Source organism: Gracilinanus agilis, chromosome 4, assembly GCF_016433145.1.
Source record: "Gracilinanus agilis isolate LMUSP501 chromosome 4, AgileGrace, whole genome shotgun sequence".
Lineage (NCBI taxonomy): Eukaryota > Metazoa > Chordata > Mammalia > Didelphimorphia > Didelphidae > Gracilinanus > Gracilinanus agilis.
In genome coordinates, this window is record NC_058133.1 from 149,729,229 (window position 1) to 149,747,711 (window position 18,483).

General features: G+C 39.4%; 1 protein-coding gene across 1 annotated transcript in view; it reads right to left on the reverse strand.

The window, feature by feature from the left end:
* MTR (5-methyltetrahydrofolate-homocysteine methyltransferase) overlaps nt 1-18,483 on the reverse strand; it is a 169,293-nt gene that overhangs the window by 12,641 nt on the left and 138,169 nt on the right. The window contains exons 26-30 of the mRNA XM_044676319.1: nt 12,412-12,510; nt 8,808-8,883; nt 5,684-5,839; nt 2,335-2,531; nt 369-569 (exon numbers count right to left, since the gene is read on the reverse strand). Coding sequence (XP_044532254.1) covers nt 369-569; nt 2,335-2,531; nt 5,684-5,839; nt 8,808-8,883; nt 12,412-12,510 — 729 coding nt within the window. The remainder of the gene's footprint in view (nt 1-368; nt 570-2,334; nt 2,532-5,683; nt 5,840-8,807; nt 8,884-12,411; nt 12,511-18,483) is intronic.

Consider the following 18,483-nt stretch of genomic DNA (forward strand, 5'->3'; position numbering starts at 1 on the left):
GCCCTAGACTATGGTGAGTAAAAGGGAGAAGAAGCACTGAATGAGAAAACAAGGGTTGAGGAGAAAGGATGAAATCTAAATGAAGTTACTCTGGCTAAAATGGAACTTTCAAAGTAGTCCAGATTTAGATGAATGGAAAAATTTTTAACCATCATTGTATTTTTAAAGAACCCTTACCTTCTGTCTCAGACTCAATAAAGTATCAAATCCGAGACAGAAGAGTAGCTCCTTCATTTTTGTGGGGCTGGCATGTTGTCCACTTTTTTTGTACCTAGCAACTCATTTCACCACAAGGACGGCCACCAATGTGCTTCTCAGAGTGAGTTTAGCCAAGCAAATATGCTCCCCAGTCATTCATGAGTCTTTACCTCTGCCAACCTGTCTCCCAGGGCCTTAGCCATAATGCTGCTGTAGACGTCACACTGCTCCTCATAGGCCTTGCTCAGTTCATCTACTCCAAAGCAGGCCACAGCAAAGAGGCCCAAGTAGTCACGGACCCCAGATTCCAGAGGAGCAATGAAGTCAGACAGGCAATAATAAGGGTCTGTGCTAGCAGAATCCTTTTCTGCCTTAAAAGCAAAATACAAGAAGAGAAACACAGTTAAATGTATCTACATATAAAATTGGATAATTTTTTAAAAGCCTCATTTTAAAAATAAGGTGTAATACTTTCTGGCTTAATTTCAAAAAACAAGCTAAAAACCAATGATTATTCAAATCTTTTTTCTCAACCTTTATCTTGGCTCAAGTGACTATCACTGATAGGGAGATATAGACAAACATTTTACGTGGTGTCATAAGTTCTGAGTTTGAATTCTACCTCTGCTTACAAGTCATTTAACTCCTGAAATCTTACACAATGACTGCAACAACGTACATGAAAAAAATGAACCACAAAATAATTGACAATAAATGTTGAAAAATTACAAATAACAGGCTTTGCCCCAAAGAAGGAAGATGAGAAGACATTTCTCAATCATCCAGTCCTCTACAGTGTTTTGGAGGGAAGGGATGTGCATAGGTACAGAACACTACATGCAACATTGTATTTTTCAATATATTGATCAGTTTAGCAAAAAAAAAATTGTTATTTTTTTCTTTTTTAAAAAGAGATGGTTTACTTCAAGAGGGAGAAATAGGAGCAGCTGGGTAGCTCAGTGGAGTGAGAGAGTCAGGCCTAGAGACAGGAGGTCCTAAGTTCAAATCCAGCCTCAGACACTTCCCAGCTGTGTGACCCTGGGCAAGTCACTTGACCCCCATTGCCCACCCTTACCAATCTTCCACCTATGAGACAATACACCAAAGTACAAGAGTTTAAAAAAAAAAAAAAGAGGGAGAAATAAAGAATAATTTGGGTGATATAAAAAAAGAAGACATCGATATTCTTAAACTTTTCAAACTTGTTAAAGTCTGTGTCCTCATTCAAAAAATGAGAATGAATCAAGTGAAAGTTTTTATATAGAGCACTTTGTAAACCAAAAAGCATTATGCATTGTGACATTATCACATCATGCAAATGTGAGTGATTATTATTATGGTAAATAATAATAAATACTGTGAGTGAGGCATAAGATGGTACATAAAATGCCAGTTGGGAGTCAGGAAGAACAGGGTTCAAATCCCACCTCTGACATTTATTTGCAATGTATTCATGAGTAATTCATCTAAACTGTCTGAGCCTCAAGCAACTCTCTGAAATTAGTTTTAGGGGCTAGAATTTGGATTGAAAGAAGGAATTCACACACTGAGAAACTCATGAATACTAGGTGTATTATTATAAGTACCCTTAGCCAGGCTAATTGTGCTGCCACCTACCTCTGCCAGGGATAGCTACATTTTAAAGAAAGGTCATGGTAAAATGGTTTTTGAGGAATTCTAAGGAAGATTCTATGCTTTCCCCATAAAAGAAGGGCCACAATTAATTTCACTCATAAATGTATGGTGCACATACATGCTTCTTTTGAATAAATCACTGGTATTGTTACTCATTGAATATGTAAAAAAAGACTAAAGAGGCTGATGTGAAGCTTTGTCTGCCAAATGTCCTATAAGCAACCTAAAAGCGGCCAATTAGAGGCCTTATTCCTGTCTGAATGTCTGCCTTGAGTATCCTGGTCAACCTGACATTTCTGCTGTTATTCATCATACAAACGGCCTCTTCCTCAACCCAACAAATTCATTCCACCCATTCCTTTATTGATTATTTTCTGGGTAGAACTTAGTACTGGTGTAATTTTTCAGACTCTGAGCTTGAGTCATTACATTTTGCTTAATGACTTAATCAAAAGTGAAGAGGAAGCCGTCTCTTAGCCTACAAAAAATGGGTTTTCTTACCTGTTGTCTTAAGCCATAAAATTTCGCTATTGGCTCTGCAGATTGTGGTATGGCATCTTCTGCATACAAATAAATATCATCCTGGACACTCTGTGCTGGCCAGAATCCAACCAAACCCCTAGCTTGTAGTTTCTTTTGATTGATGAGTTCCTTCAACATATTTTGGGCATCATCATATACTTTTTTGGCTTCTTCCCCTATAAGATAAAAAACAAAATTAATTCACTTAAAGTTGCTTATAATAATTTTAGCAAAACATTAAAAAATACAATATCTCTTCTTCCCACCCCCAACCCAAACAATAATAAAACAAAATATTACTTCTCAGGCCACTTCCCCAGTTAAGTAGTCTCACCCCCATCCTCCACAGCCCATTTCCCCAAGCTAACATTAACTTATATTGAAAGCCACGACTATACATTTTCCATGGGGAGGAGAAAGGGAAAGAAACTCTACAAATATTATCTCAATTGATCCTCACAAAACCCCCAGGAGGCAAATACTATTATTATTATTCCCATTTAACAGTTGAGGTCACTGACTCCAGGCCCAGTAGTTTATCCACTCTACTACCACCTCACTGCCTAAAGGGCAGAATGCCAAAATATACCCTCTTGAAAAGTGGGGGAGGGATGGAGGGATGAGAGGAAGGGAGATAGGGACAGAGGGAAGGACATGGAGAGGGAGCGACAAACAAAGACAGGGAGCACTTCAAGTTAGATTTAACAATTTGCCTTCATCAAGCACACGTAACTTCCAGTAACTCCTTTAATGGAGAGAGAGAGGAGTCAAGAACACTCATTTTCTTGAGTTCAAATCTGGCCTCAGACACTTAGTAGCTGTGTGACCCTGGGCAAGTCACTTAATTCTGTTTGCCTCAGTTTCCGCATCTATAAAATGCGCTGAAGAAGGAAATGGCAAACCTCTCCAGTATCTTCCAAGAAAACTCTAAATGGGGTCACAGGAGTCAGATATAACTGAAAAGAATAATAACAACAGGGGCAGCTGGATGGCTCAGTGGATTGAGAGCCAGGCCTAGAGACGGGAGGTCCTAGGTTCAAATCCAGCCTCAGACACTTCCCAGCTGTGTGACCCTGGGCAAGTCACTTGACCCCCATTGCCTACCCTTACCAATCTTCCACCTATAAGTCAATACACAGAAGTTAAGGGTTTAAAATTAAAAAAAAATTAATATAGAAGGATATATATAAAAAAGATAATAGGGTTTTAAAAAAAAGAATAATAACAACAAATCCTGTTAAGTGGCTTGGGTAAGATTCTCAAAAGTTTCAATTAAAGAGTGTAAATGCCACTTCCTCTGGGGTATTCTCCTCTATCCATTCACATCTGTACATGCACACATTTGAAGTTGACAATGCCAATCGTGCCATCGTCACACTCCACAGCAGAGCCATCAGCATTTCTTTCCAAAACCATACATTATGGTTAGCTATTAGAACAGTTACCACCATTTCTCTACAGAGTCAGCGCTGAGGCCGTCTACAACAAACACCCCCATTTCAGATTGTAGCACTGAAGGCTTGTTTTCTTGATACACTGAAGCAGACTGCTGTCATCCCCTGCTCAATAAACTACAGTGGTTCCTATCGCCTCCAGCATCAAATATGAAAATCCTCTGCCATTCAAAGCCCATCATAACCTAGCCCCACTCCTACCATTACAGTCCTCTTACAGCCTTACTCCCAACCATGTATTCTTCAATCCAGGGACACTCACCTCCTGGCTTTTCCAAAAAATAAGTCATTCTATCACTTTACTCCAGGCATTTTCTCTGGCTGTCTCCCATGTCTGGGATGCTTTCCCCTTTCAACTCAGAAACTGGCTTCCCTGGTTTCATTTAAGTCTCAACTAAAAATCTCATCTTCTACAGGAAGCCTTTTCTAGCTCTTCTTAATTCCAGTTCTTTCTCTTTCTTAATTAACTCCTATTTATCCTGTATATAGCTTGTTTGTTTGTATATATTTGTTTGCTTGTTGCCTCCTCCATTAGAAGTTTAGCACAAGTTCCTGGTACACAGTAGGTGCTTAATAAATGGGTATTTTGACTGACTGATTGTTTTTTTGTTTTTTTTGTTTTTTTTTAACCCTTACCTTCTGTCTTGGAGTCAATACCGTGTATTGGCTCCTAGGCAGAAGAGTGGTAAGGGTAGGCAATGGGGGTTAAGTGACTTGCCCAGGGTCACACAGCTGGGAAGTGTCTGAGGCCAGATTTGAACCTAGGACCTCGCATCTCTAGGCTTGGCTCTCAATCCACTGAGCTACCCAGCTGCCCCCCGATTGGTTTTTAAACCATTTGACTTCTCCTAATTCTGCTTTGTCTATCATTCCTTCCTCTTCCACCTCTACCCTGGAGGCTGGCTAGCTATCAACTAACACTCAATGGTTTAACATATTCTCATCCCCAATGTCAGGGTGTTGTTATCGGTCATTTTGGACTCTTCATAACTCCATTTGGGATTTTCTTATGAAAGTTACTGGAGTAGTTTGCCATTTCCTTCTCCAGCTCATTTTATAGATGAGGACATTGAGGCAATCAGGGTGAAGTGACTTGCCCAGGGTCACAGTAAGTGTCTGAGGCTGGATTTGAACAGAGGAAGAGAATTCTTCCTGACTCCAGGCCCAGCACTCTCTCCCCTGAGCCACCAATCTACGGTATTTGCATTTAAAAAGAGAAGCTGAATAAGACCAAAACAAAAACCTTTAAAACACAAGCATTATTTCTTATGATGAAATTTCTGATACTTTAAAAGGCAAAGGGAGAAGATATTTTCTGGAAGAAAAAGTCTATTTTAGAATTCTCATAATTCAACCAATTGAGAATCATGACCTATCCGTATGAAATCCTGGTACCTTATGGACATCCACTAAGTCTCCCATTTTGTTTTAACTATGAATTTAATTTATAGTTAAAACAAAATGGTCTGTAATTATTTATCTATATTGAATTAAAAGTTAAGAAGTTTGTGAAATGCTTTAAAAAAAATCCACTACACTTTCCCCATTGCCATCCACACTTCTGTCCCCAAAACTTCAATGCTTCTAAGTCAGATCATATGAGGTAACCACCTTCAATCCCAAGCAGCAGTAACTTAATCCAGATCCTACTTCTCGGCAGTCCCACTTTCTACCTTGAATGTCTCAGTTCCTTGGGGGCTAGTAAGGACCATTTCATTTCTGCCTTTGTATCTCCAGCATGTCAAGCACGGCACAGAGGAGGCAACCTACTACATGACCAAGATCAAAACATCCCTGAGCATACTACTGTTGGAATATCCTTTACTACAGAAAAGATAGGAAAGTATGGTTAAGGAAGGAATTACCAAACTGACCCACTGTCTTGTCATTAAAGATCTTGGGAAAACCTCGATTCGGGTATTTGCCCCTGAGTTGCCAAACATCAAAGAAAGGTTTCCAGTCAATGTAGTCCACCAGCCTCTGCAGATCATAGTCTTCAAAAACTTGAGTCCCAAAAAATTTGGGTTTCACTAGAGAAACAAAAAGTATAGGTTACCATTAGGAATATTTGAGGCTTAGAGTTAAAACATCTTTAACATACAGTAGATGCACAGCCTACCAAGGGATCCAGCTTCTAAGTCTGAAATTGCTCAGGAGACTCCCACACGCTGTCTTATTCCTGTCACCCGTAGGAGTTGTTTTACACTGGCGGGGGGAGGGGGGATGGAGGAATGCTTTAGATTGCCTTGGAGAAAAGAATAATTTTGAACTACATCTTAAACAAATTACTTTCTCTATGCCTCTAGGTATATGGTCCTAGGGGGCAGCCCCTTTCCCAAAAAAGAAAAATATAGGTTAGTCTTCTCTTATGCAACTTAAAATTCATTTGGAGGGTGGAAGGTGGAAGAGCCGTCATCAGAGAAAGAGTGTTATTATTATTAGGCTATTTTCACTGTTCTGGGATAATTGAAATACTGCTCAGCTCAATAAACAGGCCATAGACAGGAGTCAGAAGATTGAAGGTTTTACAACTGGTTCTGCCATCTGATTAGGCCAAGAACCTCTCTGTTCTCAGTTTCCCTATTAGGTGGGACTCATGATACCTTCTCCTATATACCACTTAAGGGCATTATAAGTAAAAAATATATACAAGCAGAGTGGAAGTCTCTAAAAAGAACGAACATGGCAGGGAGGTGGAATAGAAATAAAAAGTGGGCATGGAAAGAGATTTTTTTGCCTGACACACAACTACTGCATCCCTCGCCCCACCGGCTAACCATCAACTTTATTCTCACTTTTGATTACAAAATAAAATTTGTATTTACTCTTCTAGATGCCAGTGAGCAAAAGAGACAGAACAGTGTTTTCATACCACAGTTCCATACCTCCTGTTCTCTATATCAAACCTCTGTATACTCTCCAACCCCCTCAGGACAGCAGCATGTAAAGGGTTTAATTTCAGCTCAAAAGAGTTGAATTAAACAGAAGGAAGAACATTCTGGCACCAAGAGTTGTGAAATATTAGAACAGATAAATCAAGAAGACAGAGAAATCTCATACTTCAGGATTTGTGCAGGGACTTTCTGGTGATCAGTGTTTGAAAAGAACACTGTAATATAGCATATGTACATAATGTAGGATATAACATAGAACAGATGAAATATAGAATAATCCATGAGATAAGGATGAAGAACTGGCCTGGAAACCAGGAAGATCTGGGTTCAAGTCCCTACTTCTGACATATACTGGCTGTACAGACTGACCACACAATGCTCTCAGCAACTTCTTTAAGAGAAATTCTAACCTGCATTCATTGAAAATGCTTCCTTGTCCAGAAGTTCCCCATATAAGTAAAATTCTAGGTCTACTCCTTATTCCTATCCTGTGTTTATTAATGTGTCCTTTTGGGGAGGGGGGAGCCTAGAGGGGATAAGGAGAAAAGCCCCACAGAATCCCCATCACATAAAAATAGTGTCCATATCTATCTAACTCTATATCTATCTAATCTTAGCTCCCTGAGCTCAGAGACAGACTAAAAGATTTCTCAGGGTTCTGCCTCACCCTGTCATGTGACCAAATTCTGCAGGCTTCATTGACAAATGGAATTATCAGCCCAACAGGCAGTGTGTACTCCAGAGAAGTTTATCAAGTGTTTGAAGCTCTACTACTTGAGGCCTTTGAAGAAAGTCCCAGATTCTCCTCCCAACTCCTTGTCCTTACCCCTGCCCTCAATAAACCCCTAACCTCGTCCAAAGCATCCTCAAAAAACACTTCTGAGCTCTTTCTGAATTAGAGACTTCAATAGGCCCTCTGAGCGGCGCAGCCATTATGAGCAGGCTTTCAAGGGGCCGTCCAACACGGGGCATTAAAGAAGCCTCCCAGAAGCTCAGCACTCGCTGCAGTCCTTGATCTGCTGTAAGTCAGTGCCCCGACACAAACAGCATTGGAGAAGCAGCATGACTATATTTAGCCTCAAGAGTTTTCTGTTTACGTACAAATGGAAAGGCTAAAAGAAAACTGCCTGACGTGGCTGAGAGGGGTGGGACAGGCTCTTCACAAACACCAAAAACTTGGATTATGAACCTGCCTGAAGCAGAAGAACCCTCCCTTCCCACATGCCAGACCCCCAGAACACAAAACGAAACTAACTAGTCTAAGATTTTAACGGGGCTGTTTGCATCTTCATCATTCCCAGAGAAAGACAGAAGAGCAGAAATTAAAACTGTCCTAATACTTGCAGGTTTCTTATCTGTCATTTAAATCAGATGCTTTCCATCAATAAAGTATTTTTTAACGTCTCATTGGATAGGAACCAACTTTCCTTCGTACTGTTACTCTGAATTAAAAGTAGAAATGGAAACAGAAAAGCAATAGTCCCCAGAGGCCCACATTTACAAGGATCCCGGCTCTTTCAAGGCTCTGTATACATCTCATCTCAGTTGAGCCTCAGGCCCATCCATTTTACCATGAGGTAAAAATGACCATTCCCAACTTACTGCTGGGAAACCGAAACGCTGTGGTTAAACGGCCTGTTCAGGGTAGCCCTGCTAGTGAAGGGCAGAACTGGGACTTTAGAAGCAAGGTCGCCTGACTTCCAGGCCTGGGCTTTCCATGTGACAATCACTACAAAGCTGCCAAAAGTCACACGGCGAAGAAGACATCAAGTGTGATTAGAATTTTAGGCAGCAATGGCCAACACTCCCATGACAAGAGCTCACACTGATAAGGAATTTACAACCCAGAGCACTTTACACAAGACGTTACCTCATACCTAAGGCTCACCACCCTATGTGATGAGTCCTACAAGTACTATTTCCTCCATTTTACAGAAAAGGAAACTGAGGCTCAGAGAGGTTAAGTGATGCCCAAGGTCACAAAGAGGGATGGTTTGGAACATTTACTGGCTTTGGGAATCTGATGCATTTCTCAAGTACATACAATTTTCTACCATTCCTGCTTCTATCCCTTCCCCCTGCACTCATGCAGTCCCAAACAGACCTGGGGGTGGTTCTGAGAGCCAGTCTATATGGAAGCCTTTTTTCCTGGCTTGATCTAAGGTTAAATATCTTCTTTCCTACAAAAAAAAAAAAGAAAAAAGAAATAAAGTCTTAGTCAAGGCCTCTTGAATTTTTTTCAAAGATTGCACACTCAAAGGTGCTCGTGTTAGCAGTTTTTTCAACCAAAAAGATGACTTAACTTAAAAATCCTTACACACAAACCTTATGCAGAAAGAGTTGTTTTTTTCTTCTTATCCTAAGTGTATTTATTTAAGTTCCTGACATATGACTATGTAATTAATAAATAACCGTGGGCTTGAATTACTTGGACATACAGATGCACGGAGATACTCTTTGCACCAGTACTAGTCATTACTGACAATAGGCTGCATTCTACGTTTCCCATCATCCTTACGTATCTTCATTGATCCGTCTTCAGTCACCTTATGTTTTTATTCTTCTGATATCACAGCATTTGCTGGCCTGTAGCCATATAGCATTAATATAGCCATATACTACTGACCTCTAGCCACGTACCATTAATGGTAGAATACTGATGTTAAAAGATGGGTCTTTGGGGCATATGGCAACTTGGGAATCACTGAAATCCAATGAGACACAGACCATTCTTTTCCAGTTCAAGCCCAAGCCCACTTCATTGTATTGCCTGTCCAACATTTCTATGCTGTTAGACTAAGCCAGTGGATTGCCTATAGAAATAAGTATTATAACGTGAGGAATAAGAGGTCTTCATCCACTTCCCCCCAACCCACTTTGGGTTTATTATTTCTATGCAAATGACTCGAGGTCTATATATCCAACTCTAGTCACTCTCATTTTGCTTCAGACCCTTATCACCAATTGTTTATTAGTCATTTCAAACTGTATGTCCCAGAAACATTACAAATTCAGTATATCCAAAGAAAGACTCATATTTTCTCTCAAACCCTCCTCTTCCAAACTTCTTTTGAACATTTTGAAGTCACCACCAACCTTCCAGGTTCTTAAGTTCATAATCTTAACATTATTCTGGACTTTTCCTCACCATCCTGTGTGTCCAATCAGTTGCCTTATCTTATAGTTTCTCCCTCCAAAACACCTCTTAATCCCTTCACTCCACTCATACACCACCATCTTAGTTTAGGTTTTCAGCATATGGCAATGGCCTTCGAATTGGCCTCCTTACCTTAAGTCTCTACTGTCTCCCAACTATCCTTCACTCTGCTGCCAAAGTGACTTTACTTAGCACAGATATGACCTTGTGACTACTCTACTCAACTAATTCCTAGGATCCTTGTTGTCTCTAAGATAAAATATAAACTCCTGTTTGGTTTTTTAAAACCCATTAAAATTTGGCCCTAACCTATCTTTCTAGCTTTACTCCTCCTTTGTGATCCAAACAAAGTGGCTTTCTCTGTTCTTCACATATGACACTCTATCTTTCTTCTTCCTGCCTTTGGTGCTGGCCATCCCTGATACTTGACATCTTCCCACCTCCAGCTCTCTTTGTAATGGCAAAGAACTAGAAATTGAGGGGATGCCCATGAATGACTAAACAAGTTGTGGCATTTGACTGTGAAATGACAGGCAGGTTAATAAAAATATGCAAAGACCTACATGAAATTATAAAGAATGACACAAGCAAAACCAAGAAAACATATACAGCAAGAGAAATATTGTTTGAAGAATAAATTATGTCCACATTCAGAGAAAGAACTGATAAGCAAAACACAGTTATATATGTGTGTGTGTGTGTGTGTGTGTGTGTGTGTGTGTATTTTTTTTTTGTAAAATATGTCTTCTCTAGTACAAGAAGAAAAAGATACCTGGGAATTTTAATATATTCAAAAAAAGACATAGGTTAAGCATCATTTCTACATTAAATCATTCCTGTTCCTCCTAATTACTAGTGTCCTCCTTCCCAAATTATTTGATGTTAAACTACTTTTTAATTTTCTTTATATTTATTTTGTATGTACTTATTTTCTTCCCTATTAGAATTTTAGTTTCTTGTGAGTTGAGATTGTTGTATTCTTGGCACTTGCATTCTCCATAACTAATGTAATGCTTGGCACGCAGTAAGGGCTTAAGTCATGTCTGTTGATTGATTGGGTGGCTAAATTAATCTTTCTGAATGAGGACCTCACTGAGGAAGCACTGAATACTCTAGTGTTTGATACAATCAGTACAATACCACCCAAAAAATAAGCCCCTGCAGAGAGGTAGTTGGATATAGAGGCATGCAGAGAGTATGCATGGGAAGACCCAGTTCAAATCCTGACTCTGCCAGTTACTACACTATGATCTATGGGGCAAATTGCTTTATGTCACTAGATCTCAGTTTTATCATCTGTAAAATGAAAGAATCCTACTGATGGCTCTAAGTTCTCTAAATTCCTCTCTGATTTGGCAACTGTGCAGGACAGTCTCGATTGGTTGGCTACATGTGTCTTCCCTCATTTTAGGCCTCATTTTATGTTAATACTAAAAGGTTTATTGAACAAAGTAATCTTCAGGTCTGTCTCTAACAGGAGCTCTTGTATTATTTTAACAAAAGCATGAAAGTCATTGTTTCTGAGGAAAGTCCTTCAGGCTGTGCTTGCTTCCGTGAATAAAATGTTATTTGTAATCAATACACAAACATAGCAGGACCCTATTTTCTCTACATCTCTCCAGTCAAATGTGTGACAGTGAAGATGCAGCCTGATGAATATCAACTTTAAGTTTGCCTGTTTTTATCTCATATTTTTATCTCAATGAGCAAGCAAAGACAGTCTATTTAAATAGGAAAATAGGCATGTAGGTCAATAGCAAATGATCCTTTTCATCTTCTGGAATCTCCTTTTTGGATTATCTTGAAAATCAATCCCCTAGTACCTTCAAAACTGTCGCCTAAAGAATGACTTTCTTCTGGATTTTCACCTGCCTCCCAACTCATCTTGAGTATTATCTTAAGGGACATTTCCAATTCCTCATATAACAAACTGAGGGCTAAAGTTAGGCTGCTTCCACTATTACTGAAGATGAGAAGTGACCACAATGGAACCCTGGTGTCAGATCTGTTCCAATTCACAGATAATGGTTCCCCTCCTCTGATTCTCATCAATAAATATTCTTGGATCTCTTCTTGCTTAGTTGTGTTTCACATTAAGCTTTCTGCAGACCTATTTCCCTTTCCATTGACTTTTGTTGATTTTTACAAAAAGTAATAAACTAGAATTAGTGAGCAGAACTAAGAATCTAACCTCAGAAAACTTTCTATATAGATCTAAGCCCTATGGAAATCTAAGGTAAGATATTAACTGGAAGGTTCCAGCATGTCATAAGGAACAAGAAATAAAATTAACTATTGCAAACCAAAGTCCAGCCTTTTGGTTCATTGACTACCGCATATTATTTCGCTTCCTATTCAAAGTCACAGAATTAAGTCAAAGCATAGGATACATCTTCCCACATTAAGCAAAACAACAAATAATAGGTCAAATAGTATACTGATTTTGAAGATAACCCTGAATATTCAGGCAGGGTATTTAGTGGGAGATGACAACTGATATCTACAGCAAACAAGAGAATTATTTTATGGTCCACTAGTCTTTAAAATTTACCTTGAGTGATTCATAATGGTCTTGTCTAATGTCTTCATACTCTTCAATGATTTCCTCAAAGAAGTCATCCTTCAGATTTTCATCCAAGAGCTGAGAGCACTAAGAAAAGAAATAAAGGTCAATTACAGCCATCCAGGGACAATGTGGGAGATCAAAAAAGACACTAGCTCACAGCCTGAGGTTCAAACCAGGTTTGCCATAAAGATTTCCCAAAAATAATGGAATGGTTTCTTTCACTTAGTCAGGGTCAGAAGAGGAGGGAACTTGGAGAAGGTGGAGAAAGCTTTGACACTAACCTAGAAACTAAAGACCCAGTCAAATGATAAGTTCATCTTATACATCAAAACTGTCTCCAGAAAAAATAATTTGTGATTATCATTATCAAGCTGGCAAAGAGTTTTCCTAAAAAAAAATCACAAAACCAAATCTAAAATGGAAAAGTGTTTGTGACTGGTCATGCACTTAAACACTAGAGCAATGCACAGCAGATAACCTCCAAATGGGATCTTAGATAAAGAAATGGAAAGTTCTCAGTTTCTTCATTTGTAAAATAAGAATGAGGGAGAAATCTTTTGTGTGTCTTCAACCCCTCTAGCAGCCTGGTAAAAGCCTATGGATCTCTTCTTAGAATGATGTTTTTAAGTACTTAAAAATATACATAGCAATTCACTAAGGAAACCAATTATATTGAAATGTATTAAAAATAAAATAAAGTAGTAAGTTCATAGCTCTCAGGCTAAGAATCGCTGGATTACATGATTTCTAAGTTCCCTTCTAGCTCTGACATTTTATGATTTTATGATTCCATGAGAAAGAATTATTATATTTTTTAAATCTTTCTTGCAGCAACTCCAGCAACTTTGTTAAAAGGTTTAAGTTACCACTGCAAAGAATTATCAGAAGATTGTAACCCATCTAAAATCGGATCACTATCTCCTTGTCCTCATTTTAAGCTCACTTCAAAACTTACTTCACAAAACTTTGGAACACAATGAAGCCACTCACCATTAAGTTTCCTATACTTTTAAAAGTTTATTTTTAAACCATCACCACAAAGATATCACTGAGTTTCCTATTCTTACTTATAAAATATATTTTTAAGCCACTTCCACATTGTATTAGATTATAAATTTTGAGTTAATAAGAGTTGGATTTCATAGATATTCATTGTTGAACCTACAATCCTAGGAATACTCAGTATTTAAAGACACTCAGACCATTAAGTTTCTGCTTAAAAACTCCTAGTTCATCCACATCCTATTACACAGGTGGACGAACCACAGAAGCAACTGTCTTGGTTTCACACAGTTAATGTTCATTGCCACTTCACCCAGAATAGTCACTAGAATGTCATTCTCATAATGTGTCACTAGTCCAAAAGATCCACTATATGACATCTATTTGGGTTGATTTTTTAAAGAAATGGTTATTTACGCAATGGAGAAGCAGAGTAGTATGGTGGCTACAAGCTTAACCTCTGACACAGTGGCTGTGTGATCCTAGGTCATTCACTTAAACTTTCTGGTTTCCTAAGCAACTCTTTTAAGACTGAAGTTGTCTAATAGTAACCCATCTGCACTTGTAGAGGGTATTCCCTCACCAGGAGCTCCACACAACTCCTGAAATCATCGATTCAGATGATTTTCCCCTGCCCCCCCCAAAAAAGCCCAACTTATTAATTATTCAATTAACTAGCAACCAGTCACAGTTTTAACCTAAACTACAATGGCTACCCAATCCTATCTTCCCAGGCTGAGACCAATGGAATGCAAAAATGTCTACAACTACAGCCTGTAGAATCTCACCTCCTCAAATCAATTTAACAAGGTCTTATCAAGGCACTGTGCCAGGTGCTGAGGAGACAAAGAAAAAAGGAAAAAACAGTCTCTGCCCTCAAGGAACTTACATTCCACCCAAGTTAGCTGATAAAGAACCTGATGTTCTAGCACAGGAAAACATCTAAAGTCTACTGGGATTTATACAGAACCAATTGAGGAGACCTAACAAGCTAATATAATAATATAGACCCAATGCCAGAGAAAAATGTGAGTCAGAAAAATGAACTGTTTTCACCAAATCCTAAAAGATTTATATACAAATGTATATATGTAACATACATATACATATGTATATGTAATACTGTTATCTGGATATTTTTGGCTACAGTTACATTTCACTTACATAGAGAAAGTCCATTTCTCCAGGGCCACTTCTGTACTCTCCCTATCACTGTTAAATTTATTATTCCAGCTGCTCCTTTTCCCTTCATCACCTCTCCTCTGGGACTCTTCCCATCTATCTACATCAGGGATTTTTGACCTGGGCTCCATGAACTTTTAAAAATATTTTGATAAATGCATTTCAATAAAACTGGTTTAGGGGTATCCAGGGAGCACAGTGGATAATGCACCAAGCCTGGAGTCAAGAGGACCTGGGTCCAAATATGACCTCAGACACTTCCTATCTGTGTAACTCCAAGCAAGTCACTTAACTCCAATTGCCTAGCCCTTGCTACTCTACTGTCTTAAAAAAACACACACACAACTGGTTTCCTTTGTACTGTGATATATTTTATTTTATGTATTTAGAAATGTAATTCTAAGAAGGGGTGCACAGACTTCACCAGACTGCCAATGGGGTCTATGATTAAAGATTAAAAAACTCAAATCACCATCATCTTGCCCAGATCCTTGTTGCAATACACTCCTGGCCAGAAATAGAATACTTGGGCTGACAATCGATTCAACCTCTGGCCTCACACTCTGAGATTTTGATCCGCATTCATGTTCCCTTAAAACTCCTCAGCTCTTTACTCATTAACATCAACTACCAACAATTTCCTTCTACTTCAGCCAACTAGGGTGGTTCCTATCCTAAATCACAACCTGCCCATTCATAACCATGTTATCTCCTTAATTATGAGCTCAGAAATTTATCTTAATACAACCTCTTCTTGCCTCACCCTTAAAGCTGTTCTTCATCCCTCCTTTCCTTGTTCTTCTAGAGTACCAGCTCTGCTCTGGCCTCACTTGCTCTGACCTTGTTATCTCACAGCTGGCAAGTGGTTCCATACAATTGACTCCTTACTGACCTCCAGCCTGCATTCCCTTGCTCTCTGTCCTACTGACCTTTCATTCTTTCTAAGCTTCAAACTCTGTTTCATTCTAGCCATTTATTTTGCTGCTCATATTCCTAAAAAAAAGTCACAGCACTGTGATGCCTGGCCTAACTACAGATCTATATAAACATTCTCAATTGGGTCCTCAATGATTTGTGCAGAACACCCTGGACGGACATGAACCGTGAGACCCTGAGTTTATCACTTCATCTCTCTATGCCTCATCTATTGGGGCTGTAAAATGGGGATGATAAAAGGGCCTAACTCATAGGGTTGTTGTGAGAAATCAAAAGATGGTATTATAAGTAATTGTCCCTCCTTCCCTACCCCTCAGCATTGATCCCAAACCTCCCTTCTCTCAAGTGCCCTCCCTCCCCTTCATATGTCCTTGCCTCCTACCCTACAGAGAAAATAGAAGCCACTGCCATTCACCATCTGGTCTCTCTTTTTACTTCCTCCACTCCCTATCTCGGACTCCTACATTTTCAACCATCCTATCCTACCTTAGTCCCACCTCTTGATAGGGCCAACTCTACCTATCAACCTTCAATTCCATCTACTCGTTCCTTCTGTGGGAGCTTTTGACATCAATCATTCTCATCTCCAATCTCTTTTCCTTACCACCTACAATCATCCTTAAAAAAATTCCTTCACTTGACCCTGCCATTCCCTCAAGCTATTAACCTACCTCTTTCCTCTCTTTCACTGACAAACTCCTGGCAAAAATTATCTACATTTACTGCCTCCACTTCTTGACCACCCACTTACTTCTCTTGCTGGCTTCCTGCCCTAAAACATAACTGAAATTATGCTAAGTTTACCAAAGTTCCCTTAAAACCACCAGACCTTTCTTAGTCCACACTCTCTGTGGCTTCTGCAGCTTTTACTCTTGATGACCACTCTTTTGTTTTGGACATTTTTTCCTCTCTTACCTTCTGTGTGACCCTGTTCGATCTGACAGCTTTGGCTGGGCTTCACTTTATTATGACCCATTTCTTCTCCCTCCCTTAACTGAAGTGTTTCTCATTGCTCTGCCTTGGGCCCTCTTCTCTTCTGCCTATACCCTTCCTGCATGCACCTCAGGCTCAATATATCCAAAATAAATGCATTATCTTCTCTCTCTCTCTCTCTCTCTCTCTCTCTCTCTCTCTCTCTCTCTCTCTCTCCCCCCCCTCTCCTTTCCTCCCTCCCTCCCCCATCTGTCTGTTTCTCTGTCTCTGTCTCTGTCTCTGTCACACACACACACACACACACACACACACACACACACACAAAGCTGAATCCTGTTCTATAAATTTGAATAACAGTAGTGTACCAAATGATTTAGTGGAAAGAAAAAAGCCTAAGGTTCAAATCCCAATTCCATAATTTATTACATAAGTATAATCAACAGGAAACAAAGTATATAATTAGGTATATAATTCAAATCTGCTCCCCAGGATTCTAAATCCCAGCTTCCCATGTTCCTTCTCACATTTCGTGCTAACATGGGGAAGATATAAGTTTTGTGTGACCCTGCCCTTTGCTCTCTTTTCCCTGATCATGTTTTGTGGAGGTGAGATGAGGTGAGAGGAAGGAGAGTTTTACTCAGGTTTTACTTCTATTTCTTTTTTCTTCTACTTCAAGTGATTATTAATAAATCTTATAAAATATAATACTTGGAATTATTGATATTAGTTTAAATCTTACATTATGGGAACCAGATTCTGGAGTTTAGATCCCTTGCCCCCTCTAAGTTGGTAGAACAATTTTTTTTAATAGACAAAAAGTCAGACTTTCCACGCTATCCACCCCAACCCCAGCATGGCTAACCCAGAGGGGCTTTCATGCTCCTAGTTGAGGGGGTAGGGACAGAGGTGTCGCATGGTCCCTGGAGTTTTTATCCCTAGGGGGAATGGGAAGGTTACTCTTCCAAACCTCTTAACTTTACTCCTAGCCAGTACATACCAGGGTAGCACCACTTATGGACAGGAAGTAGAACTGCAAGGATGGCCCAGTTTCCTGCCTATCTCAAACAGCAAAGAGCCTTACCAAACTTGCGCAGCTTACAACGTTAGGATGTCTTTTCTTGCTGCTATTCCTGGGTGTACTGATTGGATACCTTGCTATTAGCTTGAGTAATCTCAAGATTCAGAGGGGAGAGTCATCTCCCTACATCCCCTTGTCTCTGCAACACATCCAATATGGGATTCATCCACACTATGCCCAGTGCAGCCCAGAAGTGTGACCAAAGGAATCTAAATAGATGATGATACTGGGGAGGGGAAGGAACCTTAAAGAGTTTGGAGGTAAATTCTAGACTCCATTTGCCTTATTGATGTTAACTGTTTCAGTCTGTTCCCCTCCAAATAGTGAAGAAGTCTCTATAATGCAGCTATCAGAATTAGAGAAAAGGACTCTTGAATTGATTACTCACATCCTGTCCCATATATTGTATTTGCTGATTGTTTAAGATTTAATTTTGATTTTTAAGTTCACATATTAATTTAATCTATACTATTCTGTTACACTATGTCATTCTCAGCTACTGTATTTTGGCTGATTCCATGAGGAAACTAGGTATGTAAATCTGGGAGATTTCTACATGCTCGTTTTCCAATGGAATCACGGGGGGGGGGGGGGGGTTGTATAATTAGAATCTGCTCCCCAGGACTCTAAATCCCAGCTTCCCATGTTCCTTCTCATGTTATGTGCTAACATAGAGAGGATATAAATTTTGTGTGACCCTGCCCCTCGCTCTCTTTTTCCCTGATTGCGTTTTATGGAGGTGGGCTGAGGTGAGAGGCAGGAGAGTTTTACTCAGGTTTTACTTCTATTTCTTTTTTCTTCTATGTCAAGTGATTATTAATAAATCTTATAAAATATAATACTTGGAGTTATTGGATATTAATTTAAATCTTACATAAGTCAGGTGAGAGGTATGGGCTGGAAATGATGCTCCACCTCACTGGTTA